The following is a 26,700-nucleotide window of genomic DNA, read 5'->3' on the forward strand; positions in this document are numbered from 1 at the left end:
GTCAGTATAATTGAGAGCATGAAACAGTTAAAATTGGTTCAGTTTGCGGCAACAACAGGTTGGCAGTTGGCAGTTGGCAATTGGGAGTTGGGGGCGTGTGCCACGTGCAATCAGCGTAGAGAGACAGAGTCAGCGGCTCTGAGATGATTAATTGGCATATGCACAAACCGAAAATAAAGGTCAATGTCGCCCACTCAATAATGCTGGCTTAGCTGCTTTGACACTTCAGCTTTGGCTACATCCATCAATAGATACATTTTGTATCTTAAACTCACACACACACACAAACTAACACACACACACAGAGAGCCGCAGAGTGGGTAATTCAGTTCACACTCGAGACGCCAAGTGCCGTCTGCAAACTTTTTTCGCCCAACAGCAACGTTTATATAGCCATAATCGTCGACTTGATATGAGCATATGGTACTTGTATATATAAAGCTATAACTATATGCATTTATTGAGGTGTATCCACTTGGGCATGTTTCAATAAGGCCGCCCCTTGCGGCCATATACCAAATAAAAACTGTTGTTGTTATTTTAGTGCCTGATCTTGCCATGACTTAGACTAACTGTGTTTGCTTATTGTTGTTCAACCACAACAAGATTTGACATGCACGCATATCGTGAGAAATTCTTCAAAGCTGCAAAGCTCCAAAGCTGTTGGGGGAGTCGCACTGACTCTGACATTTGATGAATGGCAGGCCGACACTTGTGCCGCATAATCTACGCAATAATCGCTCTACAAGCCTCACTTGTCAATATGGCTAAAAGCGCTTGAAGTATCAATATGCAAAATAGTTTATTATTGAGTTCAATGAGTGTAGGCAGCATTTGTTTAAACATTATTATGCATTAATAATTATGCAACAAAAGCGCTTTGATTAGCAACATTCTGTTCTCATTTCTTTGTCAGTTCTGACAGCTGCGGCATCCACTTGAGGCACTTCCTGCCAAATGGGATTGAGCATCGCATAGCGGCGGCGCGTGCGCAGTTGCCCCCCGCACAAAAAAATATTTTGCAGGTAATTAAGCGTTGTTGTGGTTTTAGCTTTTTTACCGACTCGGCTCACACTTGTATCTATAAGCTACAACGTATAGAATTGATTGACACACTCAAGTGCGTGTGTTCAGTGTTTTGTTTTGTTCTGTTCTTTGCCATTTCTGTTTATTTAATTGTTGTATAAAAATACTTGTATTTGCTCAGTGGAGCTTCGTAGAACACTGCGAAACAGTACCAAGTATTTCAATTTAACAATTTGTACTTATTTTATTTTATTCTTTTGAACTTTTTGCTTTTGTAGCTTGGGCACGGCTGATTTTATTTCGTACGTGTTCTGCTCAAGAGTCATTAGCATCTACAATGGAAATTAATGCAAAAAAATCTAAATTAATGAAAATATATAAAATGCTTGCCGATTAGCTTGAAGATTGTGTAGCAATGATAGTCGGGGAACTTTTAATTGCCACAACATTATGTTTTAACCAGAAAATTGTGATTTTTATGTTAGCTTCCGCACTATTTAGAATCTAAAATGTGTGCACTTTAAATTTAATTTGCTTAATTGATTGCAAAGCCTTCCCTACTATAACCGCAAGTCATTCACCCCACCCCACAGGAGACTGACGCAACTCCCTAGGCATTGGAACTAGGCATGCAAATTTATTCATACGTTATGCGCTGTCATGCTGTGCGCGCCAAGCTCAAGGACATACGTCCTGGCGGACAACTGGGCGTTGGTCAAGTCCAAATGTCAAGTATGGCTCATGAATTTCCATAATGATAAGTAGTTTGCAGTCTCAGGCTTGAACTTGAAGTATGGCAGGCTTCGTTATTGATGTGCGCATTAGTTTGCTTTATTTCCCGCAGCAAAAAGTCATTAAAGAATTTCATTTCTTTGGAAGTACTAGATTTCTTTTATTCATTTCTTGCAAAGCAATTAAGCCGAGACATGAACCAGCGCAAATTTAAATGTGCTCTAAAAGTATGCTGCACCTTTTTTTTATATAACCAAACCAAGCTTTGCAAGTTAAGACGAAATTTAATTACTCTTGAGAATCAAAATTATTTAAACTTTTAAAGAAAATAATGTTAATGTTTATTTCTAGCTCTACGAGCTGTTCCCAAGCTATAAAATCCACAGTATATCAAAGCCAAGGTCGCGCAGCAACAATTAAATGACAAAGTGAAATCGGATCGCTCATTAGCCCACCCACATATCATTCATTTTTTATAATAATTGCACTCATAAAGTCAATGGCAGGTGACAATTTTTATGCATATATGATGCTCGGCACAGTGGAAACGTTCTTTATGTAGTAAATTAATTAAAAAATCAAAGCGATTCACTTGCTGTGATTTATTTAACTTTCGTTTGTTTTGTCTGATAAGACAACATGAAAATTGCACGACATTAAAATCGCGCCAAGTGGAAATTTTTTTATAAGCCTCACACGCAAACCTTGGGGCGTTGTTGCCAATTTAATATTTGCTCCAATAAATGTTTAAATATTTAAACAGATCATAAAAAGCACAAAAAACAAGACAATAAATGCTTGATTGCAATATTTTGTTTGCCTAAGAATGCCAAGACATGGGTCATGCTGACGTCACAATCGGCGTTTTATATTGAATTGTTTTCCCTTCGCTTTGCCCTTTGAGCGCGTGCTTCAATACATTATCTGATAAGCATTACAGCATTTTATAATTATAACTGTAACAACAAAAACAAGAAGCTGTGTAACTTCAACAATTGCTTGGTTTATAACTTTATTGCTCTCTCGCTCTCGCTCGCCAGTTCTCCTTCGCCTACACGAACATTTTTACCGATTGTTCTGAGCGCTTCGCTAATTAGGCGGTGAGCCGTCGCTGCGCACAGTGGTTCAATTGATTAAATTACACAAGCATGCAATTAGCGCAGCTACTTCACACAATTAGTTTACAACTTGTTTACGCCGCAACACTATAATGTTTGTTTTGTGTATTAAGGTTAAGAAATGTTATCTGCAAATGCAAATTTTTTATATATATATATATCTTATCATATGCAAATGAACCGAATATCGACATAAACTTTATTGTAGCGCTCATGCAACTGAAACTTAAGTACTGCACACTTTTAATTCCTTCAATATGAATATGAAGGCAGTAAATATTCTATATAAGCAACATCTACAACATTTTATTGTGCCAACCTATATTAGAAAATATTTTATTCCAAAATTACTATGGAAGCAACGCTTCAGTTTAAATTGTACTCTTCTATAAAAATTTATAAATCAAATTTATTACAAAATATTACAAAATTCGGAATTACAAATTTACTTATTTAAAATTATTTTATTTTATTTAAAATTTAAAAAACAAAACTGCTTGTTTATATTTAAATTACAAAATTAATTACAATGTTACAATGAGACTCATTTGTTCTATATAAGCAAGTTAGAGTCATAAGTTTAGATTAGTTGCTGTATTTGTATATTCGCTTTATTTTTATTTAAACTCCGTGCTATGCGTACTTTTCAGTGTCGCCTGTTTGCGTACCACTGTGCTAGCGCATAGCGCTTAACGCTGCTTTGCTTTTTTATTCACCGTCCTCACGCTTTCGGTTTTTCGTGGCGCGCAGTGTTTGTTGTCGATTCAAAGTGCGCGGAACGCTTAAGAGGCGAAGTTTCCTTGCAATACAATTTTAAAACATTTGTATACACTACAGTAAAGTGATTTGTGTTTTTTGTATATAAAAAAAATAATTGGCATTTATTACATGTTCAAAAGGTGTTAAGCAGCACAATAAAGTAGTTTAGTAAACAAGGTAAATATATACTTAATAAATAAATATGCTTAATAGGTTGCAGCTTAAAGTAATTAACAAATTGCTAATTAGCAGGCCTGCGCTGTTGCGTTTTCATTTTAAAACTTATTCTACTAAGCAGCATCCTCTTTGACCTTTTCGCTAACCGTTGTAACTATTATTTGTTGCTTTTGAACTACTTTTCGTTATACACGTGTCTCTGCGCAAAGTAAACAGCTTGTAAATTAAGTTTTGTAACAGAAATAAATCAAAATTCAAAGGAAAAGTGGCTGATGCCAAAATATAGTAGCAACGACAAAAACTGATAGAAATAGAATTAGTTTTAATTTTTCTTTGCATGCGCGCTCAAGTGTAAAATTCTGAGAAATTACATTAAAGCGCGCTGCCTTTGAGTTTTATATTTAAATATTTTTATACATAGTTAAGATCTATTGTGTGGCTAATTACAAGAGAAAATTACATTTTGGCGGAAATTCTTTATATTTACAACAACAACAATAACTTTGTTTACAGGCATATTTTAACGATCCCATTAGTTGGCGGTTTAAGCCAACTTTGTATTCAACTGGGCTTACATCATGCGCATGTAAAGTATTTTAACTGATTTTTTTTATGGTTACAACACGTGCATGCATGTTGACTCTTTAAATCTATATCTTCTATTAGAATTGCGTGCTCCAGTTTATTTTGTTTGCTGTTGCATACAAATTCTAATTCTAAGTGACTTTTATGGCTATTTAAGTGACATCGCGAATTGAGACCGGTATGTTTATCAAGACAAGTCATCAGCAGCAGCCAGAAATGACTTCATGAGCTGGCTGCGTCCACAGTTTGATTTATAGCTCACAACATATGCCTAGAGCTTAAGGAAAAGAACTTCAGAGCAATCGAACGCTGTCAAAAATGAGCACATGCTGTCCTTGAATAGGCTTCACTTCAGTAGTCGAAAAAACTTAATGGACTGCTAATCCATCTTTATATTCAAAAACGCTGTAATCACTTCCCAGCCACACTTATGGCATCACTTGTGCTCCAATAAGAAAAATGACTTCATGAATAAACTGCAAATTGTCTTGAGTCTAATTTAAGCCAATTCAGTGGACATTACATCAGAGCTCTGCAAACTCAAATGACACCTACACACTCGACGATTATTTCATTTGTTTTTATTTTCAAGCACTTTTTATTTGTATCCATTAAGCTGTTTGTTTTCAACATCAAAAGCGAATTTTCGCACCGCCTTTGCATATTTACATGGCTTTTAAAATTTATTTTATTTACTTGCGCTCGTTAAGTAAATTAATTACTAACAAATGTTTTTAATCATGCAGTGAAATTTATTTTAAAAACATGCCCAGTTCATGAACTTGGCATTTGTGCGTTTTGGAATTCATTTGCAAATATTTGCGAAACAACATTTTTGTATTTTTTGTGCGAATTTTGTTTTGTGTGGAAGGTGTCAGAATGCAACACACTATAGTAAGTGTTTTCATTGATATTATTTTACAGCGATTTCTTTTGTTACATTGTGTGCAAGAATTCAGTTAATCTATAAGTTTTTGTTTTCCAGCGTTTGCGTTAATTTGTTCAGCAAACTTTTGCCAGTTGACGTGGGCCGTAGTTTATGCAAAACAGCACGCACGAATTGTTTTTATTATGGCAAATATATAAAACAGTTTCTACACGTAGTTCACATGTTTGCCAATTCCCAATGATTAACTGATGATCAACTAACGCTCATTAATTACACAAGTCCAGGCTGCTGTAGTTAATATAAATATTTTAACAGCCGCTATGTCGTTTAGTCATTGTGGAAATTAATAATGAAAAATTCTTTTAAGCTAATTAGATAATTTACACATAATATGAATCGACCTGGGAATAATTATTACATGATGACAAATATAAATGTGTGATTAAGCGCGGAAACTCGTTTTCAATGAGCTCAAAGGTTATGTTGACACCTAAGTGGGTTTCCATAGTTTATAAAGTCTTTACACAGTCAATTAATTTACGATATATTTTGTCAATTTAAGTTGAAATTTATGAACAGACCTCTAGCAATAAGTCATGCTCGCTCGTTTATCTATCAAAACTAACAATTCCAATTAAAGTCGCATATGCGGCATTCGATTTCATATAAAAGCCCACAATCAAAATGATTTATAGTATGACTGAGCATAAATATAACTACATACACTATTTAAAAGCATAAATTACAACTAATTTGAATGTGTAATAAATTGAAATTTAGTCATGTTTTTCCTTATAAAAGTTACGCACATAGTTTGATTAAATTTTAAGAATTATTTATCACTCTTAAGTAAATTCAAGCAGTTAAAAATAAAGCATAGCCTGATCTGTATACCAAAAAAATACTGCGGGGGCATGGCCAACTGCTTGTAACCCATTTTTGGCTAGCCAACTGCTCTTGACCGCATTGTGTGGCAGACACTTGCACCAAATATGACCAGCGGCAGCATCTGTGAGCTAATCAGACTTGCCACTGCCACACACATATGAACATGTCCATGTTGTGTCTAGACTCTAAACGAAACTCAAACTTGTGACTGATGATCGCATGGGCACAACTTAAATATGTACACTAGTTTTATGTGTTTTTAATTTATTTATAACTTTTAAGCGCACGCGACATGGCATTAATATTGCAAAAATTATTGCGCAAGGTTGTTTGTTTGTTTAGTTCTTACGCCTAGCGAATTAAAATTAAAATTCTACAAAGCGTTTTGATAGACAGCAAATCTTTTTGAAAGCCATTGCTTTCTTTTTAATTAGTTTGTTAATAGACACGTATGTGGGCGACGTCAATTAGGTGCCATTTAACGGAAGTGAGCGTCTGTCAGCCTAAGCAATGCAGTCAAGTGCTAAAATATTGCAGTCTCAGATACCCCGCGACCCGTCTCCCTGCCCAGCAACCATATTTAGAGCTTTGACTTAATGCGGTCAGCATTTACTTGCATGGCTCGTGTTTGACAATTGTACTCTTCCAAATAGAGTGCATAATTAATAGTTGTTATTTCTTGGGTTTGTTGCAGTGCACGTCTGTAAACTGTTGTCATTGTCTAGCGTATTGTTGACTAGTGAAGATGGGCAAGTTCGAGTACTCGCTGGGCCTCAATGAGCTCAAGTCCAAGGAGCAGCGCCTTTGGCAGTCACTCATTGGCGAATTTATGGGCAATTTAATATTGAACTTTTTCGCTTGCGGCGCCTGCACACAAATTGAGAATGGCACCTTCAAAGCCTTGGCCTTTGGCTTGGCTATCTTTGTAGCCATTACGGTAAGTAATAATATATAATTTGTATATTCACATTATTCACATATTGTCAATATTTACAGATTGTGGGACATTTGAGCGGCGGCCATGTGAATCCCGCTGTTACCATTGCCATGTTGGTAGCAGGACGGATTAGCGTGCTACGCGCTCTCTTGTATATTGTCTTTCAGTGTCTGGGTGCCATAGCAGGCACAGGAGCTGTCAAGGTGAGTGCCACCAGCTGCTCTGCCCAACTGCATTTTTAACAAGATTTTGCCCGCCCTTTAGATTCTGCTGGATGAGCATTATCGCGGTAGCTTGGGTCACACTGCGCTGGAAACACATGTCACTGAGCTCCAGGGCTTGGGCATTGAGTTCTTCTTGGGTCTTGTGCTAGTGCTTACCGTATTCGGTGCTTGCGATTCCAATAAACCAGATTCGCGCTACACAGCTCCGCTGGCCATTGGCATGTCGGTTACGCTGGGACACTTGGGCACCATTCGCTATACAGGCGCCAGCATGAATCCTGCACGCACTCTGGGCACTGCTTTTGCCACTGACAATTGGAATGCTCACTGGGTCTACTGGCTGGGTCCCATTCTCGGCGGTGTGGCGGCTGCGCTGCTGTATACACAAGTGCTGGAGGCGAAGGCACCACCCAAGAACACCGAGGCAGCCGAGAAGTATCGCACGCATGCTGATGAACGTGAGGTGAGAGCATTTGCGGCTTGGCACGATAAGAGTTTCTATTGAAACACAGACACTCACACATCCACACATACACACCCAAATACACATATGCACCAATCATTCATAATCATTGTAAATACCATATTAATGACTGAACTCTATGCATTTTCACACTAACATTTTTACCCATTTTCTATTTTACAGATGCGCAAACTGGAAGGAGCCCGTGACTATCCCTAAGTATCGAAGCTTTCATTCTATTTACTGCCTGTAAGGCCACTCGAATCGTGGGCGTCATATTCAAATGCTCAAAACACCAAGCAGAGAAAGCTATTAAAAAATACTTCCATGTTTTTGATTCAGTATCGTCTTTCATCAATAATATTGCTGCGTTTACGTGTTAATTTTATAATGTACAAGTATTTATGTATTCATGTATTTATTTATACAAATTCATTTCTTAAACTAATACCTATTAATGTAAGCTGTGCTTAACACGTTTGTAATAAAATTAATTGTCTGTATTAAAAGCAATGAACAAGTTCAGAGTAATTGATATAATTGTTTTATTTGAATAGAGTAAAATAACGTCTTATGCTACGGCGATACTTTGAATATGAATATTCGTCGCCCGGCCTCCACAATTGCGTGGCATCGATGCTTAGTGCAGTATCGTTGCTTTGTGGCGGCAAGAGTTTAAATTTAAATTGAAAAATGCACTTGATTGCTAAAGTGCTGAGAGAAATATGTAATGTGCTTGGACATTTATTATAAAGTTAAATTTTATATAGTTAAATTTGCTGTTAATCAATATCCATTTCATCTACCCGTCCACGCACGCGTATTTTATTTTTCTTAATTTTTTTGGTTGGCGGTGGCAGAAAACTTTCCAAGAACTCAATTGTAGTCAAAATGGTTTCCGAGCTCACATTGCCAATGTAATTCTTATCAAAGTAAACCACGGGCACCGGTGATTCCGTAGACGTTAACTTATCGCAGTTGCAGCGTTTCTGTAAGTCTAATGTCTCAACATCTGATGTAATGGTGGTATTCGATTTGTCTAGAAAACAAAATAGCTGTCAAGGCTAATAAAAATCGCTGCAGTAACTTACCGAAAAGCGGTCGAAAGCATTCCTTGACTTGTATCCACTTGGTGCAGAATTGCTTTATAAAACTGTCATTTTGATGAAAGAAACTTCTGGCAGCCGTATCCACACGATTTTTCATAAAGCCCGGCACATATGGCCACTTGCCCTTAGCGGCATAGAAACAAATTATGTCTGCAATGTGAGCATGTAAGCTAGTGAATGAAATCTTAAATAATTGAAATGCTTACAGGGCACATGAAATAAATGCAGAAAAGTGCGTTGATGCTCTAGACTGGTGATCAAGTGAATGCCGCTGCGACGACTGTCCTTGTGTTTGAGCTTCAAGCTTGCTATGCGTGGTGGAGTTTTTCCAAAAGGTATTTCCTCAATTCGCACAGTGTTGAGGTAAGCCTCGCACAGCGTTAGAATAAAGCATAACAAAAACAGAGGTAAAATCCAAAACACTATTTTATGCGCTAAATCCATGACTGAACTCCCTGGGCGTTGAAATGCAACTGTCCTGCAGGATAATGTACAGCTAATATTGATTTAATTGCCAGTATATTGCATGTGTCCACACAATTGAGCTAGCGCCAATGGATATGTCAACTTTGTAGTGCACTGAACTTTGCACCAAATACGCAAGCCTGGCTAGTAGTAGTAGTAGTAGCTTAAAGTGCGACACATTCAACGGCTGGCGCCCTTAAATAAATATTCATTTTATGCTAATCTATATAATAAATCACACAGACGAAGTGATAAATAAATCAAAAAGTTAATAAATTGTGGATTTAACTAGAAATAAACAATGCGAACTTTCAGCTAACGAAGTTTCAATGCTCTTGGTCAGTCGCAGCGTAACTAAAATTTCTTCTCAGCCATTAATGGAGACGAATGTATATTAAACAAGCTGAGTCAATGAGTCACCAGCTATTAAGCTATTTATATTTATCATAAATATAACATAAACAATGCTTTAAATACCCGTTGGTTTGGGTTTTATATAAACGAAACTCATTCAATTCGCAATATTTTTAGTGCCATAGTATTTGTATCAATGAGTTTGGTTCACATGACGTATACGCGATTCCAGTTTTATTTATTTTGCGCTAAACGGGCTACTACGCCAACATTTAGCGGCTTGCGCTGGGAGCCCGCCTCCCGTCCAGCCCCCTTTATTTTGATTTTCACTCGCACACGTCAAAGCAACTACAACTAAAACTATAACTACAACTACAACAACAACAGTTGGAAACGTTAAAATCATTGAAATCTATGCCAAATGCTAATTCATGTTAATCAAGCACAAGAAATTAATTGTATGCTGATCGAAAAGCAAGCTAAAATAAATAAAAATTTAATGTGTATAAATAAATGTATAAATTCAATGCAACAGTGTAAGCGTTAGGATTTCCTGGCATTTGTTTGCGGTGCAACAATTGACACGTGTCAATGTTTGTAGCTGAAAAAAAAAAAAAAAATTAAAACAACAACAAAAACTTGTTACAATTTGACACACTTACACATCAATGGAATGCACATTTATTTTATCAGCACTACATTTATTCAAATAACTTATAACAATGTTTATATTAAACTATAATACTAGTAATGTAGTCGGTTACCGCAGAGTTAGCTAAGCTCTGCTTTCGCTCACCATGCTGCCTATAAAGCGTGCGCTCTTAACACGATAAGCTTGCTCCACCGTCAACTGGAAGCCCTGCTCGGAGCCAGGCGCATTTCTAAACATGTGGTAATCGCAAATACCTTTGGTTCGTGACTTTAGCACGGCAGCTGTGCAGGCTGACAATGAATCATGTCCAAGCGGCGCGCTATTGATAGATTAAATCATAGTCAAAGCGATTGCTATACGAGGCACTAGCCAAGACTTACCCAAATTTGGCAAAATGCACAAAGTACTGCACCAGGGCTTTAATAACTTGCAGCTCCACTTTGTCGTAGACGCGTTGCGGAAAGTAAAGCGGACTGTTGAACAAGTACAACAAATCGTCACAGTGTACGACATTGTATTTGCCAGTGACATTTTGTGCAGTGTAGAGCTCCGCATAGCTGCGTGAGCCTTTAAAATTAAAGCTGTACATATAGAGCGGATGCTGCTGCGTATCTACGCTCTTGACATAGTCCCAAAGGAATTTGTAGAGCGGCTGCTTGAAGCCGCGATCTGTAATGAGCTGAAGAGCAGCTTTAAGCCAATTTGTTAGCTTAGCCAAGCTTTGCTGTACTTACATTCATAAATGCTTTGCTTGTGCTGCCATTTAGTTCATGCTGCTTATTAAAATATTTCTCAATGATCAATTCGAGACGCTGCTTGCGCGCTGCTGCAGTTACATACGCTGGAAACTCCAATAACATTTCCAGCAGCTCATCAAAGTTTGCATTGAAGTCGGCGCGCAAAAGTTCATTCTCCATTATGTTGACCACAGCCACGGCGCCCTCCTGGGGCACAGTGCCCAGCAGAAGCGGCAACTTTTTATAGTCCGCCTGGGCTATTAATTGCTTGGGATGCTGTCGCAGAAATGCATCCTGACCGCCACGCTCCACCACTGGGCGATAGTTGGTCATATGATGCACATGCCAGAACTTGAGCCCATCGCCCGCATTCATCAGCGTCTCCACATCCACTTCACGCAGCGCTTGCGCCAATTGTTTGGTGCTCAAGCTCTGCGCATTCTTCACGTGGCACAGCTCTGCCACTTTACGCGTCTGCAGCAGGGGTAGAGGATTGATGGCAAAGGGCACATTGGCCGTGCCGCTCATGCTGATGACATGCTGAAAAAGCTGCTCCGTTTGGGTCGTCAGCATATGCAGATGAGTAGCAACGCCACCTGCGCTTTGACCAAAGATAGTGACGCGCTGTGCATCGCCGCCAAAGAGTTCAATGTGCTGTTGTACCCAACGCAGCGCCAAGCGCTGATCCTTCAACCCAAAGTTGCCGCTTATGGCTGCATCGTGTGTGGAAAGGAAACCCAAGGCGCCTAGTCTATAGGACAGCGTAACCAAAACTATTTGCTCTTCCATTAGAAACTCTGGTCCTGTCACAAGCGGATGCGCAGAGCCGCTAAAGAAGCCACCACCATGTATATAAACCATAACAGGCAGCTTAGCGTCGTTCAGCTCAGCAGGACGATACACATTGAGATAAAGACAGTCCTCCACGCCATAGACCGAAGGTATAGGCATTAAAAAGTTCTTTTGTATGCAATCCATGCGCGCATAGCTGGCATTATGTATGCCACTGAGCTTGGACGCAGGCACTGGGTTCTATGAAAGTTTAAGCTTAAGTTGCAGTAGCAGGAATCGCGAGCCAGCGACTTACCATGAAACGCAGATTGCCCACAGGTGGCTCGGCATAGGGTATGCCCATAAAGGCAGCAAAGCGTTCGATCTGATGTCCTGCCATGTAGCTGCCCTGCAGACAGCCCAAGTCTGCTGAGCACAGCAGCAACTCCTGGGGCGGCGCACTTGAACTCAGACCGAGCTGTAGGAGCAGCAGCAGCAGCAAAGTCAACGCGATTGGAGGCATCTTCAGTTGCGACACTGAAATGTTAAGATCGCGTTATTAAATACACACGCCGATTATTTATGCATAACTTCAATGTTAATAAGTTGAATTCAAGCGATGATGTCAACCAACGAATTATAAAAAAATTGGTTTAAAAATATTCCCAACACTATTTATAGCGCATTCGTCTATTTATCAATCACAGCCTCTTTTGGTAATTGTCTTAACGCCCAACTCACTTCACAATTATTTAAGAGTTTCTTTTGGCTTTGTTGTGCTTCTTGTTGTTGTTGTTGTTCGCTTTTGTATATAGATCGCGCCGACAAACTGTCTAACAATATGACACGACAGCGTACAAATTTTATCTGACGAGTTTGTAACCAAAGCATTGAGTTTTATACGAAGACAAACAAATATCAAGAAAAAAATAGTAGTAGTTGCTGTTGTTGTATTTATAGCTCGAGTTGAGCTTGAGCGGTGCCGCTTTAGGCGAATCTCGAATTTGTGTTTCACTTTCAGCATGCAAATTGGGGCTTACGGTGCGTATGATTGATCAGCAACACTCAACACTCAGCCGTTGCAACTGCAACTGGCTTGCACTCTCATTTTTGTCCTGCTCTTTTATAGTCAGCCTCGGTCTGCCCTTCGCACTCTCTCCAACACAATTTCCCCAGCTGTAAGTGCGCTCAGTGCATAATTTAGGTCGCTCCGATAAGCGAGCGCACGCTTCAAGGGTAGGGGGTTACTCTTGCTTTAATAAGTTTGCAGCGCCCTCTGCAGCCGTGAAACTTTCAAATTGAAGATTGCTCTGCTCTTTATTGCTGTTAAGTGGAGCATTACATATGTAAGCACAGTGCTGGTCACTTAAATAGAAGCAGCGCTGAATAATAAAATTAAATTGCAAGTTAGAACTTTACCTGACTTACTAAATGTTTATATTGTTGATCAACATTTTTATTTGACATTTAAGCCTAAGCCGTTACTAATCAATAAGAATTACTAATCAATACTACAAGGGTGATTATAAACAAAAATTTAATTGTGCATAGTTGATTGTTGATATTTATTTATTTTTGGTATTTTCAATATTATTATTCTGTTGCACTGCATTGTAAATTGCATGCGCATGTCTGCTCAGCTTTACAAAATGCAAATTCAAGTGACCTTCACTGACCGACCGGACACTGAATGAGTTCGTATGCAAAATGGGTCGGAGCTGCAGCTGACGATAAAAAAGAGAAGCTCAACTCCAATTGTGCAGACGCCTCAAAAGAAAAAGAAATGCAAACTGCTTTATCATATGACAAAGAGCGCGCCAACGCGCATTAAATAATTTAAATAAAGAAATTACATTTGAGTTCAATTCAAGTCGCATAGACTAACGTACATATTTTAAACCAAGGCAATTGAGCTAATTATAGTAAAATGATTTGATTTGAACTTCCTAGCAATAAAATTGCAATGATTAAAAATATTCACCTTGTTATTTGAAACGTAAAAGTTTACTGTATTTATAAAACTTGTCTGATAAGTACGCTGCCAACCAATTTCAGACTGTCAACATAATTAATGCTTAGAGCTAAACACGCGTTCCAGCTTAATGGCAATACTTAAACAGTATGAGTTGTAAAGTACTAAAACTTATAGATAAATGGCTGCAATGTGTTGAAACAAAAGAACGAATTACAAATTACATCGACTTAAATGGGATGCAAGCGTTGACGCTGCTGTGGACTCAAATCGGGATGCCAAAAGTCTACAATGAGCACCAGACGCAGCTGTGTGCCATTATGCCAGACCTCATGCTCGAAGCTGTCGTCGAATATCAGCAAATCGCCCTCATGCCAGGTGCTAAGTTGACAAATTGTATATAAATAAAATATAAAAGGAAAAATCAGTGAGCTAGTTACCGCTCCTGCTGCGCTACACGCAGTCTGGTCAGCTCTGGCTGCGGCGCCTGCAGCGTTAGATGGGCACGCAGACGCGTATTGGTGGGTCCACAGTGTGGCCAAACATGCGTGTGCGCCTGCATGGCGCTGAACTTCACCTGACCACGTGTGCAACGACTGGCAGCCACAAATTGCTGCAACAGGCGGCAAGTTAAAGGCGCACGCTGGCAATTCCTTGCAAGTTGCTGTCCACGCACAAAAAGCTCAAACTGCTGCCATTTGCCAGTGTCACGTAGCTGCTCCGTTTCGTCCTCAAAGTATCCTGCTCTGCTAAGCAGGCCTAACGCTTCGTTGCGTATTTCACGCCAATGACGCTGCAGCTGCTGCAGTTGCTCCGCATAGCCCGTCTCTTCAGGCTGCCAAAATGGCTGCGCTCGCAGCTCTGGCACATTGTAGAGCGATCGCTGATAAATGCTGGCAAAGTAATTCTTCTCCACGCCGCGCCGATAAACCTCCAAAGCCTTGCGCTGTTGTCCTAGACGCTGCAGCGTTTCGCCTAGCATTAGATAGAAATACGCTTGCTGCGTGCCTGCTGCTTCACTCGCTATGGCGTACTCCAAAAACGGCAGCGCCTTGGCATAATCCGCTGTCAGCTGTTTCAGCGCCAAGCCGTAGTACAACTGAGCCAGTGCATCCTGCGGCCAAATCTTGAGAGTTTCAGCGGCCAACTGCTGCACTGCAAGCAAGCTAAACAATAAATTATCGTATGTTTGTTTATAAATTATAAGTACGCTTACTTATTGAATATGAGCTGCGTTAGCGTCAACTGATTGCGTTGCTTAACTTCATGTGGAAAATATTCTATTAACTGTTTGTGTATGGCCACAGTCGACTGCAGTTGACCTGTAAATATATTTCATTTTAATATAATTGAATCTAATTTGTCCATTAACACAAAATTATTTATACAAATAAACTGCTGCTTATTCAACTTTAAATTTGTTAATTGTTTTTAATTTTTCTTTTTAGTTTCTTCTGTCTGCTTAATCAACATCAAGAGCAAATTGTAGTGCTCTTTATTTTAACATATTTTAAAAAATATTTCATAACTTACCCAACGATCTCAAGTGCTCAATGCAACGAGCAGCAGCATCGCAATATTCCACATCGTTGCCAATCGAAGTGGGCTCAAATGCCAAATAACGTTTATAGGACTCTATGGCGTCCAGTAATAGTTGTTTATTGTTTGTTTTAGTGGCAAGTTGCTCCAAGGCTTGCGCCTGATGCAAATGAGCTGCTGGCTGGTGTGGATGCTTGTGTGTGAGCTGTTTAAATGCGCGCAGGACTCGTGCAGGATGCTAGCATTAGTTGTAAAGCAAGGCAAGAGGATTTATTAATAAACTTGCATGCAAATAAAAGACGCACATTAGTTAACTAATTAAAACAATAATTGCTATTTGATTAGCGACAATTATTGCCAGACCAGGTGGGTGAGTCAGGTGTGGCAAGTGTGTAATCAAGTAGCAAGCGTGTTTTAATAAAGAGATGAACGCGTTTAAATTTAATTAATTCAGTTTTATGTTAGAGACTTAGCATAAATGTCTGGACCTTAAGCACATTATTTTTTAAAGATTGCATTGCATTCATCTGCATATTAAGAAATTAACAAATAAAAAAAAGCTTAAAAGCAAAGATTAATTAAAGCTATGTAGGGACTTTTGTTTAATGTTTTAATTTTGTTCTAATGATTGTTGAGCTACGTATGAAATAAAAAAGAAGTAGATTTGTAATTAAGCTACAAACATTTGTTTTCATATGTTGCCCACCTCATTGATCATCTCAGCATTAGCTCTGCGCAGCTCCTGCTCGAACAGATCATCAGCATCAGTGTCCTGTGCACCACTTGGTTGCTTAGGGTTGATTTCTAATGGAAAAATGCATGTTAGTTTGACTGTACAGTTGTGTAACGAGCTTATAAACACCACTGAACGGTTAATGGACCAGTCTTAGAAATAAGTTAAGCTTAGCATATGAACTAAAGACTATGACTTACTATGTAGATAAACGTATTTTGCTTAGAGTACGTGTTACGTATGCCATGATTAAGATAATAATATTATTAATATAATACGCGATTGTGAGAGAGAGAGAGCGATTGTGTGTGTGTTTATGTCGGATGTCAGATATGGAGTTGTAGTTGATTGATAGTTCGAATTACAGTTGAGGCTGATAACGTTTAAATTGTACATTTAGTAATTACGTGTCCAGGACGGATCATCGGAATCTGGATCGCTTTCGTATTCCTTGCAATCAAGCGGCAAGCGTCCGTACCTAACCTCCAATCTGTTCATTAAATCTGCATCATCCACATCTGAGATTTCATCTTCCTCCGCATCGCTAACTTCGCTTTCTTCGCTGTCATCCATGTCTACATCATGTTCATAATCCTCAATATCACCATCTTCGTACTCAACATAAATATCTGTGCCAGCAGGCAATTCAGCGGGTAACTCCTCTTTTTCTTCTTTGGGTTTCTCTGCTGGCTTCTGCTGCTGCTGCTGCTTCTGCTTCTGCTGCTCCTGACCGGTCGTCGCCTTGTACATAGCATTTAGTTGCTCAAAGGTCTCTGGCACATAGCTGGCAGTGAAGGCCACATTGTCATCGCTTTCTATATCGCTGACTTCCACTTCGATTTCCTCTTCGATTTCGATCTCCTCCTCGGAATATTCCTCTTTTTTGGGAAGAACAAGCTAGCATTAATACAAGTCGCAAACCCAAGCAGCTGCTTTGTTTTTAAAATAATTTCTGATCTCAACAAAATACTAGAAATTATTTCAAGCCAACTTCGGCAGGCCGAAGTGAAAGTTTAATATATGAAAGTTAATCTCAACCATCATCAAGCGGTGGCAGCTGCTCTAAATCATCCTCAGGTATATTATCCTCCGCATTGGCAATGGTCAAGCGACGTCGCATGATGATCTCTGGTGCGGGCTCTTCATCGGCTATATGTTTAGCAAAAATCAGTACAGTACAGATATCGATATATATACATATATATGCATTAAGCAAGCCATACAACAACATTTACATACATACATGGGCGCATAAGCTTAAACAAAGCTTTGACTACAATTAAAAAACGAAAAAAATTATAAATATAATTTAAAGCTTAAGCTAATTTATCAAATAGTACACAAAATGAAAAAGAAAGTGCAAAATTTTGTGAAATAAATCATAAATTTGTTGTTAATGCAATTAATTGGTTAAAAGTCAATTTCATTCATACATTGATTGGTTAAGCGGCGATAAATAATATTGAATTGCACTTTCACTGCAATTTCTTTTATTTATGTGTAGCATACTTTTGAGGCAATTTAAATTTAAACTTTTCCTCAAGTATAATAGACATATAAAGAAGAATTTGTCGCGATGATGCATTTCAATTTTGTTTTATATATATTGTATTATTTTTTTTTATCGAGTTACGAGCATTACGAACATGGAACAATTGGCGAGCAGCATTGATAACTCACTTGTATTTGGATTTTTCCTTAACAATACAAGGCGTGATACAATGGCAAGTGCTATGCCAACGCCAAATTTAACGGCAACTGTAAAATGTAATTTACAACTTGGTTTTAGTATTACAAATCAAAGGTGTACGTTGCAACAAAAGCAAATCTTCAAATCTTTTGCACTTTCTTGTACAATATTCCATTAACTGTAGATATATTCGCATACCTAAACCTACTTATCCCCCAATTTATTTGTACCGTTCAATGGTCTTAACTCTAAATCTAATACTTACGAGAACCCAGCCAGGATGTGGTACTCGCTGCTTCTTCCTTATCATTATCGTCCTTCAGCTCAGGCTGTTTTGGCTCCGATTTTAACATTGCGGCTTGACGTTGTCTTTCTTCCTCTTCGTCATCTTCAAACTGCTGATCGAGAGACTCAAAGTCGTTATCGTCATCCTAAAAATTTCCAATTAATAATTGTTTCTTGATAAATCTTGAATTAAAGCTTACCTCCTGCTCATTATCATCGTCAGCATCGGGTGTACTCTGGCCTGCTGGCTCTGCAGATTTCTGTGCCAAAAACTCCTCCTCGTCATCCTGATTATTATCCTCATATTCATCGTCTACATCGGGTGTACTTTGAGCTGCAGGCTCTGTAGATTCTTCTATAATATCATCATCATCATCTTCCTCATCCTTAAATATACAAAATAATATAAAATTAAATATGGAAAAAAACAAATAATTGAATTAGCAATTTTTGCTTTGCATATGCAAATAAGTATTACAAAATTAGAAGACCCCTAAAATAGGATATATGTACCTCTTCTGCATCATCTTCAGCTTCTGGTGCACTTTGAGCTGTAGATTGTGAAATTATAGGCTCCAATGACTCTTCAATATCGTCGTCAGCATCCTCATCTTGCTCCTCCTCCTAAAATAATTTTGTTTAACTTGCACTGCATAAAAGTATAGAAAATATTTACCTCATACTCGTCGGCTGCATTGTTGTCCGCATCGTCATCCTCATCCTCAGCCACAGACTGTGTGGGCTCCAAGGACGCTTCAGCATCTGTGTCTGCATCATCATCCTGTAAGAGAACGTTTTTATAATTATATATTTAAGTTAGTGCTAGTTATAGTCACAACCTCTTCTTCTTCAGCTGTCATATTTTCGGCGGCTGTATTGTCGTCGTCTTCTTCTTCTCCTTCTTGTTCTGGTTCATCTGCCTCTTCCTCCTCGTCTTCATGTTCATATTCATCCTCATGCTCATTTTGTTCAACCTCTTCGTGTGAATCATGTTCATGGTCATCATCTAAGGCAGCTTCATGTGAGTCATGCTCCTCAGGACGATGCTCCTCCACCCAACCGTTGAAGACTTTTGAGTATCGAGACTCTGATAAAGGTGTATCAACTAAAAGAATAACATTTGTTCTATGAATTACTGCAGCTTTTTGTTTGTTTTATAGCTTACAATCTTCTATGCCACGATTTTCCATGATAATGATACCGACTAGACCCAAGAGCACAGCCATTAGTGAGAAGAATATAATCTTTGCACACCAGTGACCGCCAGTGCCATGCTGATGTTGGACATGGAGATGTACATCGTCCTTGCCCAGCTTTGTGATGTGCACGCCATGCGAAGATTCATCGTCTTCTATGCATTCCAATTAAAAAACATAAACAAGTGTTTAAAATGCTTAATTGATAGTAAGCGCTGGAGCAGGTTGATTTATTAGTAAACACAGAGAACTACTAAATGGCAATTAAAAATTAAAAGCAGAGAAAGGAGCAGAGGCAACTGAGGCAGGGTATATAGTTGCTACCTTCAAAGCTTGATTGGCGCAGCACGTTCACATCGCCTTCAGATTTGCGATCATCTAGATAAAAAGTTAGTAGCATTAAATTAGAATATGATAACACTACCAATTGATCATGTATGTACCTTATGAAATGATGAAAGTGTAATGTATGAAAATATATACTGTGTGTATTTGTTGTTGCTGTTGTTGTTGTTCTTGATGCCAAACAAAGAACGCGGCAAGTCATGCACTTGGGCACATGGCCAAAAGAAAATAAAAAGTCTATATGTAACAATGTATGCATAGCTGGCAAAGACTATATAAATACATGCTTCTTATGTATGTATGTGTTAATGCTTGTGTGTACATGTCCAAACTCTGGGTGGGTGTAATATCTTTTCACGGAAGTGTCTTGACTTTTGTGCATAATCAAATAAAATAATTCAAAATTATTGCGATGCAACATTGCAGCAACATTTAATAAATTAGTCTTGAAAAACAATTATGAGTTTAATGGACTTCAATGTAATAATTTCAAGATTTCAAGATCTTAGCTGTTGTAAAAGCGAGTCCAAATAAAACTAATAGAGAGACTGAGAGCGTGAGAGAGAGCACGCAAATCTACCGGCATTTGTTTATATTCAGATAATACTACACTTTTATCTTACAGCTGCTCTGCTCACGCTTTAAATAAACACTAGTGTAATCTCAAAAGATATGTACTATATATATATATGATATTTTTTCTCATGTTTTATTTTAGTTATCACTCGCTAGAAAGGCGAATATTTCAATAAATTTTAAAAGCGCGTGTCAAAGCGCTTGCCCTGAAAACATATAGAAATCATAAAAGAAATTTTGAGAAAAATACCTATAGGTATATATAGTTTTGCTCAGCGATGCGGCACACGCATAGCGACAAAAAGCACAAACACACTCACTCACACACATCGAAAAGAGCGAAATGTATAATTTTATATAATAGGGCAAAGTTATTTTTAAAGACGCTCTACTACATTATTATTCTAATAAAAGAAATGGACAACAGCTACGCGTTTTAGCCACCCCAAAACATTGTTAGCTTCCACCAGCAAATGGCGCATCTTCAAAAGTATTTTCCAACTTGATTCACCACTCACCACGTTTGCGGCGCTTATCCTTGCGCTTTCTCGGCTGTACATCGCCCGACATCTTCTACCACTAACTGACTTTTAATTCCAACTTTCTCTTAATAGTATGTTTATAGCACTGCAAAATGTTTGTCACTCTCAAGATATCGAAGCAGACCGCAAGCAGGTCCGTTCGGCACGATCACCGTACGTAACTGAACAATATGTTGAGATTCTCAAGAGCCCAAAGCGGGAGAATATTTATTTGGCAGCTGGCGGGGAATTTGTCATTTTAGAAATTCAAATTCAAAAAACTGTATCTCTCTCTAGAAGCGGATTTTAAGTGATAAATATATTCACGTTAGGAAAAAATGTATAAAAAATGTTTTTTAAGTTTCTGCTACTCTTGAAAAATTAAATTTAAACAGCTTTTTTAAGTTTATAGCCGTTACTACGTATTTTAATCATTCGATTCCAAGTACATTTTAATTTCTAATAATATGTAACGAGTCACATTAGTGAATAAATATAGCGCCATATTACCAATTTGACAATAGCGCTTTTAAAATACGTTAAACAAATAAAAATAATTATAATTTATCCATAGAAAGCAAGGCGCAATTTTTAAGGCAAATTACAATTCAATTGTGGATGACACTTGCGAATATTGTTCTTTGAATATGCATGCACTATTGATATTTGAAAAATATCGCTAGTTTTTATTATCAGCAACCCTAAACTACACGCCGTGACGCTGTCAACACTTGAAAGTCGAACAAATTTGCTTTGCATTAACAGACGGTTGGTTTAAAAGTGAAAACAACTGAAAGTCATTAGAATAATCTTGAAACAAACATCAGCTAATGTAATGATTTCCCGCTATCTCACTACATCGATATCAGCAAAAACATCGGGAAATATCGTCAAAAGAACATCGATGGTCGATGCATCGATGGTTTTTTTACATCACTTTACATATATTTTTACACTACATCTGTATTAGATGCCGAGTGACCGCAGCAAGGAAAATGGCCACAGCATGGGATTAATAAAGCCGCCAACGGCACCAACGCAAAATATGCGGGGATTGCGGGTCTACAAGATCGTGATCCTTGGCGATGGAGGTGTTGGCAAATCGGGTAAGCAAGCATTCACAAGTTTTATCATTTGTGCTGTCTGATTGTGCCTGTGGAAAAAAATCAATAAATTATCTCGATGTCTTTTACGCTCTACGCTTTGTTTTCACCAACCACCAACCAATGGCCCACCCCCTCTCACGGTACGACGACTGCGTGTGTATACACAATATACACAACCCAAAACACATACGCACAAAAAACAAAAATACTTGCGCATAACAGCTGTTACTTTGCAATTCGTCAGTCACAGTTTCTTGGACTATCATGATCCGACAATTGGTGAGTGCATCTAAAGTATTTAAACAAGAAAAAGTATTCACCATAGCTTAAATATTACTTGGAAAAACAGAGGACTCTTACCAGCAACAGGCAGTGATTGATAATGAAGCGGCACTACTGGATATACTTGACACTGCTGGGCAGGTTGAGTTCACGGCCATGCGGGACCAATACATGCGTTGCGGCGAAGGTTTCATCATTTGCTACTCGGTCACCGATCGCCACAGCTTTCAGGAGGCCTCCGAGTATCGCAAATTGATTACACGCGTTCGCCTCACCGAGGACATACCACTTGTGTTGATAGCCAATAAGGTAGATTTGGAGTCACAGCGCCGTGTCACCACTGAGGAAGGCAAGAATTTGGCAAATCAGTTCGGCTGTCCCTTCTTCGAGACCTCCGCTGCACTGCGTCATTACATAGATGAGGCATTTTATACGCTAGTGCGCGAGATACGCCGCAAGGAGCTGCAAAAGGCGCTGGGCACCGATAATAGTTCAGAGAAATTACATTCAAGGCATCGCAGTCGCTGGTGGCGCTTACGATCCATATTCGCTTTGGTTTTCAGGCGTAGACGCAATTTAAACTGAAGCGCTAATGTTGGAAATTCCTCAAACGAGTGCAATATTAATCACTACATCTAAAGCATAAACTTATATTTATTTGGCGATATATGTATCTATATATATACGATCCGTATATAAGCATATATACTATATAGGTCTAATCATTTTTGCAAAGCATACTAAACTACGAGATGAATTTATCAAAAGAAAGCAGAAATCGCGCAAACTAATAGTAATTGTTATAGCCGAAACAGGTTAATTTTAGTTTTTTATTTGTTAAACATATTCCACATGTATTTGTTGTATTTGAATTTGTATTGTTAAGATGCCAGGCGCATTAACTGAAAACGTGTCGCAAAGCAAAGCGAAGCAAATAGCAGCTGAGTATATTAATTATATATTAAACAAACATCACACTCGCCAACACACACACACACACACGCACACACACAGACACAACTACGCAATTAAATTAATCGAATAAATGTTGAATTTAACGTATGTATACTAAAGATATAGCAACTGAACGTTCAAATAATCGAACGCACACAATGATTATTGTTAAAATATGATTTTTTGTCATGCGTTTGCATTTGTCGTTTAAGTTTAAATGTTTGACATTGTTAACTTTTAAGTTTATTTATTATTAGCTCTACGATTTTGTTAATTACTTTTTGTAAACAAGACAGACGTTCTCTATATAAGCAAACAGCATACATGAGTTCCTCTCATCAGCTACTACAACACAGCTTTAAAAACAATATCACAGTCGAAATGAAATTGTTGTATTTGTTAAAACAAAATAAACTTCACTACAATTCAAAATTGTAACGAAATCGAAATAATAATGTAACGAAATTTTGTAACGTTATCTAATGTTTTTTATATTCAGTTCATTATTAAATGCGGGTAAACGAAAGCAAGCTTTCCAAACATGTTATAAATCACACACACATTAGTATATGTATATTGTATGTATTTTCCCCCTATAGAACAATACCAAATACTAGAGACAAACAAGTTGGATTTTAAAACTAACCAACTTGGGTTGTTTTTTTGTTTATCAAATTCGCTACGCGCAATGAATTTAACTCTTTGATTCCAAAACACTTTTAATGTAAAAGAAAACCCTAAAATAAAGAAATTTGGAACCCCGTTATAGCAACTGTTTTACTTAGAGAGATGGGTGTTTGAAGGAACGCAACAACGTTAATTGGTTTGAATTTAACGACCGGGTGGAAATTTGAACATCAACGGTCGTTTCGTATGAATTTCAAATATAACGAATTTTAGTTTAAGCAGTATTGAATTCGCCGTGGAACCGGTTTTAAGGCGCCACAAGTCTTTAGCAAATTTCTGACGAAATTATATTTTTGTGCATGTGTATGCATTTTTTAGTTTTAGTTGCCGATTCACAACAGAGTAAATTAGACGTGCCAGTGGCAGTCCATGAAATAAAGAATTCTTGTGTTGTGTTGTTAACAAACATAATTTGGTCCTTCGAGCCGGATCTCTGTCGTGGAGTGCTGGTTACTCAAATCAAGTTTCTACATGGAGAAACTCAAAGCTATTAGGAGCAAACTTAAGTCCAGTCTGACACGGCTGCTTTCGTTTGCTGAAAATCCCACGCAGGATTGCAATGCGGACATTGTGGAGTCCATGATGTCAAGACTCGCCGCCGTTTTGGCGGAGTTTGACCGATCTACGGATGACATGTTCGAGTTTGTGGAGTCTCAAGGGTATGTGGATCCCTTGGTCGACTATGAAGTATACGAGAACAAGTATATGAGAACACATGTGCTGCTTTCTGCGCTAAGGCGGCAGTTCAGCACAACAGTAAAGGTTGCTGAACGGGAGGAATGTGAAAACGAGGCACTTTCACAAGTCTTACAACAACAAGTTGAGCTTCAACGGGAGTTCTACGAGCGTGTTCAAGCAAACACACCACCCACACGCGCTGACGCTGTCACGCCAGGCATGGCAATACAATTGCCCAAGCTTCAAATTAAAACATTTGGTGGCGACTACAAGAAGTGGCCATCATTTAAGGATTTGTTTGAGAGCTCAATACACAACAATGAGTTTCTGGGAAAGGCGCAGAAATTCCAATACTTGAAATCGTTTCTTGCTAACGATGCTGCGATATTGATTCGTCATTTGCCGATAACAGAGGCGGCATATGACACTGCCTGGGCACGTTTAATCGAACGATATGACCGACCTCGTCATGTCGTCAACTCGCTATTGGACGCATTTATGGAGCTGCCCACAACTAAGACGGCAAATGTATCAGTGCTCCGAAAAGTTTCCGACGGTGCAAATGAAATAGTGCGGGGACTGGATGCACTTGGGCAAACGGGACGCGACTGTTGGGTGATCCATATGCTACTTGCCAAGATTGATCCTGAGTCTAGACGCAAGTGGGTGGACACGAGCCGAGATGTCACGTCTCCAACTACAGATGATTTCCTCAAATTCATAGATGCACGCTGTGAGGAGTTTGAGCTTAGCCACCGTGAAGGAGCTGCATCAATTACGGCCACCAACAACCACTTTAAAAGGTCAACACATACTTTGGTCTCAACCGGACAAGGTAAATGTGCCAGTTGCAATTCTACTGAGCACACCTTATATGACTGTCAGCAATTCTTGGGGTTGCCAGTCCAGCAGCGGCACGCCTTTGCAAAAGAGAAACATTTATGTTTCAACTGCTTGAAGACCAACCATTCGTTTGCAAAATGTGACTCCAAGTATCGTTGTAAACACTGTCACGGCCGGCATCACTCGCTCATACACTTGCAAGGCACGGCGTCGCAGCCTCCTGAGAATCAAACTCCACCAACCGTCGCCATGGTAGTGGAAGATCAGCAGGATGCGAGCACTTCATCGGTGACAATGACTCACGTTGCCAGAGCGCCATGCGCAACGACGTCAAACATGCCACACGGGCAACGGAAAAGCACACTACCTACAGCGTTGGTCAGCGTGTTGAATGCAAATGGAACATATACAACATGCCGAGTGCTGCTAGACAGTGGATCAGAGCTGTCGTACGTATCAGAACGCTGCATCAACGAGCTTGGCATTAAACGGTCGCCATCCAGAATACTCATTTCTGGAATCTCATCAGTAAAGGCTGAAACCACACGCGGCTTCAGTACACTGCACATCAAGTCGAGGTTATCAGATGACGTGCTTAACGTAACTGCGCACGTACTGGGAAAAATAACTAACACATTACCAAGACAAGGAATTGATGCATCCGTATTTAAAATCTTCGACGACATTCCGCTTGCAGATACAATGTTCAATACCATGTCGCAAGTCGACATTTTACTGGGTAGTGACCATGTATGGGCTACACTCACTGGCAAGAAGAAACTCGACCGCCATGGAAACGTAATCGCTATATCTACAATCTTTGGATGGGTTATCACATCAATTGTGATACCACGCCCCACTGCTGTTGCATCGTTACTGTCTACAATGGAAATAGATAATGCTCTTCAAAAGTTCTGGGAACTCGAGAACACACACTCAAGTCTGCCTCCTGCTCTAGAAGACGTAAAGGTGGAGGAACATTTCCGCGCTACTCACTCCCGAGACACCTTTGGAAGATATATTGTGGAGCTTCCCTTCAAGGATTCAAATGTCGCGTTCTCGGACACGCTTCAGGGAGCAGTTTCTCGTTTTTACTCCGTAGAACGACGCCTACAGAAAGATACGAGCCTTAAGGAACGCTATATCAAATTCATGCGAGAATATATAGCTTTGGGACACATGCGAAAACTCAAGCCTGAGGAATTGCACACATCAGATAGTCACATATTTTACTTGCCACACCATCCGGTGGTTGGCACTAAGTTGCGTGTTGTGTTCGATGGCTCATATCAAGATCGAAATGGAAATGCTCTTAACGACGGTCTACACATTGGCCCGAGTATTCAACGCAATCTGTTGGCTGTTTGTCTACGATTTCGCATGCACCGGTATGTCTTCTCAGCAGAC

At 39.0% G+C, this 26,700-nt stretch overlaps 5 protein-coding genes across 8 annotated transcripts; 2 read left to right on the forward strand and 3 right to left on the reverse strand.

Annotated features, from left to right (window-relative positions):
• Window positions 1-3,633: 3,633 nt before the first annotated feature.
• On the forward strand, window positions 3,634-8,269 carry LOC108595073 (aquaporin AQPcic). Of its 2 annotated transcripts, XM_017980221.2 has the most exons (5): window positions 3,638-3,812; window positions 6,869-7,111; window positions 7,171-7,314; window positions 7,376-7,798; window positions 7,982-8,269. In XM_017980221.2, the coding sequence occupies exons 2-5, from the start codon at window positions 6,920-6,922 to the stop codon at window positions 8,015-8,017; spliced, it is 795 nt and encodes a 264-aa protein (XP_017835710.1). In that variant the 5' UTR covers window positions 3,638-3,812; window positions 6,869-6,919; the 3' UTR covers window positions 8,018-8,269. The 2 variants fall into 2 exon arrangements, with proteins under 2 accessions (XP_017835709.1, XP_017835710.1); XM_017980220.1 differs by lacking the exon at window positions 7,982-8,269 and having other exon boundaries at window positions 3,634-3,812; window positions 7,376-7,855.
• A 311-nt stretch (window positions 8,270-8,580) lies between these two features.
• Window positions 8,581-9,351, reverse strand: LOC108596024. The gene is made up of 3 exons (XM_017981382.1): window positions 9,114-9,351; window positions 8,890-9,057; window positions 8,581-8,837 (listed from the first exon to the last, which is right to left on the reverse strand). Exons 1-3 carry the CDS (start codon window positions 9,349-9,351, stop codon window positions 8,581-8,583), a joined length of 663 nt encoding a protein of 220 aa, XP_017836871.1.
• Window positions 9,352-10,422: 1,071 nt separating this feature from the next.
• On the reverse strand, window positions 10,423-13,767 carry LOC108596665 (venom carboxylesterase-6). Of its 3 annotated transcripts, none has more exons than XM_017982670.1 (5): window positions 13,306-13,767; window positions 12,203-12,423; window positions 11,113-12,147; window positions 10,759-11,057; window positions 10,423-10,697 (listed from the first exon to the last, which is right to left on the reverse strand). In XM_017982670.1, exons 2-5 carry the CDS (start codon window positions 12,407-12,409, stop codon window positions 10,502-10,504), a joined length of 1,737 nt encoding a protein of 578 aa, XP_017838159.1. In that variant the 5' UTR covers window positions 12,410-12,423; window positions 13,306-13,767; the 3' UTR covers window positions 10,423-10,501. The 3 variants fall into 3 exon arrangements, with proteins under 3 accessions (XP_017838159.1, XP_017838158.1, XP_017838157.1); XM_017982669.1 differs by lacking the exon at window positions 13,306-13,767 and adding an exon at window positions 12,927-13,025; XM_017982668.1 differs by lacking the exon at window positions 13,306-13,767 and adding an exon at window positions 12,628-12,678.
• A 104-nt stretch (window positions 13,768-13,871) lies between these two features.
• On the reverse strand, window positions 13,872-20,920 carry LOC108596663 (aspartyl/asparaginyl beta-hydroxylase). Its single transcript, XM_033293360.1, is given in 14 exon segments — window positions 13,872-14,239; window positions 14,299-15,024; window positions 15,075-15,180; window positions 15,392-15,635; window positions 16,104-16,201; window positions 16,538-17,008; window positions 17,169-17,279; window positions 17,811-17,888; window positions 18,086-18,491; window positions 18,619-18,729; window positions 18,782-18,886; window positions 18,945-19,210; window positions 19,271-19,456; window positions 20,741-20,920. Coding segments are annotated over 14 exon segments (3,111 nt in total). The 5' UTR covers window positions 20,793-20,920; the 3' UTR covers window positions 13,872-14,088.
• A 760-nt stretch (window positions 20,921-21,680) lies between these two features.
• LOC108595345 (GTP-binding protein Rit2) lies at window positions 21,681-23,851 on the forward strand. The gene is made up of 3 exons (XM_017980567.1): window positions 21,681-21,849; window positions 22,072-22,128; window positions 22,199-23,851. Exons 1-3 carry the CDS (start codon window positions 21,714-21,716, stop codon window positions 22,714-22,716), a joined length of 711 nt encoding a protein of 236 aa, XP_017836056.1. The 5' UTR covers window positions 21,681-21,713; the 3' UTR covers window positions 22,717-23,851.
• The last annotated feature ends 2,849 nt before the right edge of the window (window positions 23,852-26,700 follow it).

Source organism: Drosophila busckii, chromosome 2R (assembly GCF_011750605.1).
Source record: "Drosophila busckii strain San Diego stock center, stock number 13000-0081.31 chromosome 2R, ASM1175060v1, whole genome shotgun sequence".
In the NCBI taxonomy this organism is placed as follows: Eukaryota; Metazoa; Arthropoda; class Insecta; order Diptera; family Drosophilidae; genus Drosophila; species Drosophila busckii.

Bases quoted from the DNA above. Each gene is read 5' to 3' on its own strand.
- LOC108596024 (XM_017981382.1), bottom strand. From the start codon at position 9,351: ATGGATTTAGCGCATAAAATAGTGTTTTGGATTTTACCTCTGTTTTTG. The intron at 9,058-9,113 runs GTAAGCATTTCA...CTCACATTGCAG, and splicing joins GCATTTATTTCATGTGCCCT to ACATAATTTGTTTCTATGCC. The intron at 8,838-8,889 runs GTAAGTTACTGC...TTTGTTTTCTAG, and splicing joins ATGCTTTCGACCGCTTTTCG to ACAAATCGAATACCACCATT.
- LOC108595073 (XM_017980220.1), top strand. From the start codon at position 6,920: ATGGGCAAGTTCGAGTACTCGCTGGGCCTCAATGAGCTCAAGTCCAAG. The intron at 7,112-7,170 runs GTAAGTAATAAT...CAATATTTACAG, and splicing joins CTATCTTTGTAGCCATTACG to ATTGTGGGACATTTGAGCGG. The intron at 7,315-7,375 runs GTGAGTGCCACC...CCCGCCCTTTAG, and splicing joins CAGGCACAGGAGCTGTCAAG to ATTCTGCTGGATGAGCATTA.
- LOC108596665 (XM_017982668.1), bottom strand. The intron at 12,148-12,202 runs GTAAGTCGCTGG...AAACTTTCATAG, and splicing joins TGGGCAATCTGCGTTTCATG to AACCCAGTGCCTGCGTCCAA. The intron at 10,698-10,758 runs GTAAGTCTTGGC...ATCTATCAATAG, and splicing joins GTGCATTTTGCCAAATTTGG to CGCGCCGCTTGGACATGATT.
- LOC108595345 (XM_017980567.1), top strand. From the start codon at position 21,714: ATGCCGAGTGACCGCAGCAAGGAAAATGGCCACAGCATGGGATTAATA. The intron at 21,850-22,071 runs GTAAGCAAGCAT...TGCGCATAACAG, and splicing joins TGGAGGTGTTGGCAAATCGG to CTGTTACTTTGCAATTCGTC. The intron at 22,129-22,198 runs GTGAGTGCATCT...TTGGAAAAACAG, and splicing joins CTATCATGATCCGACAATTG to AGGACTCTTACCAGCAACAG.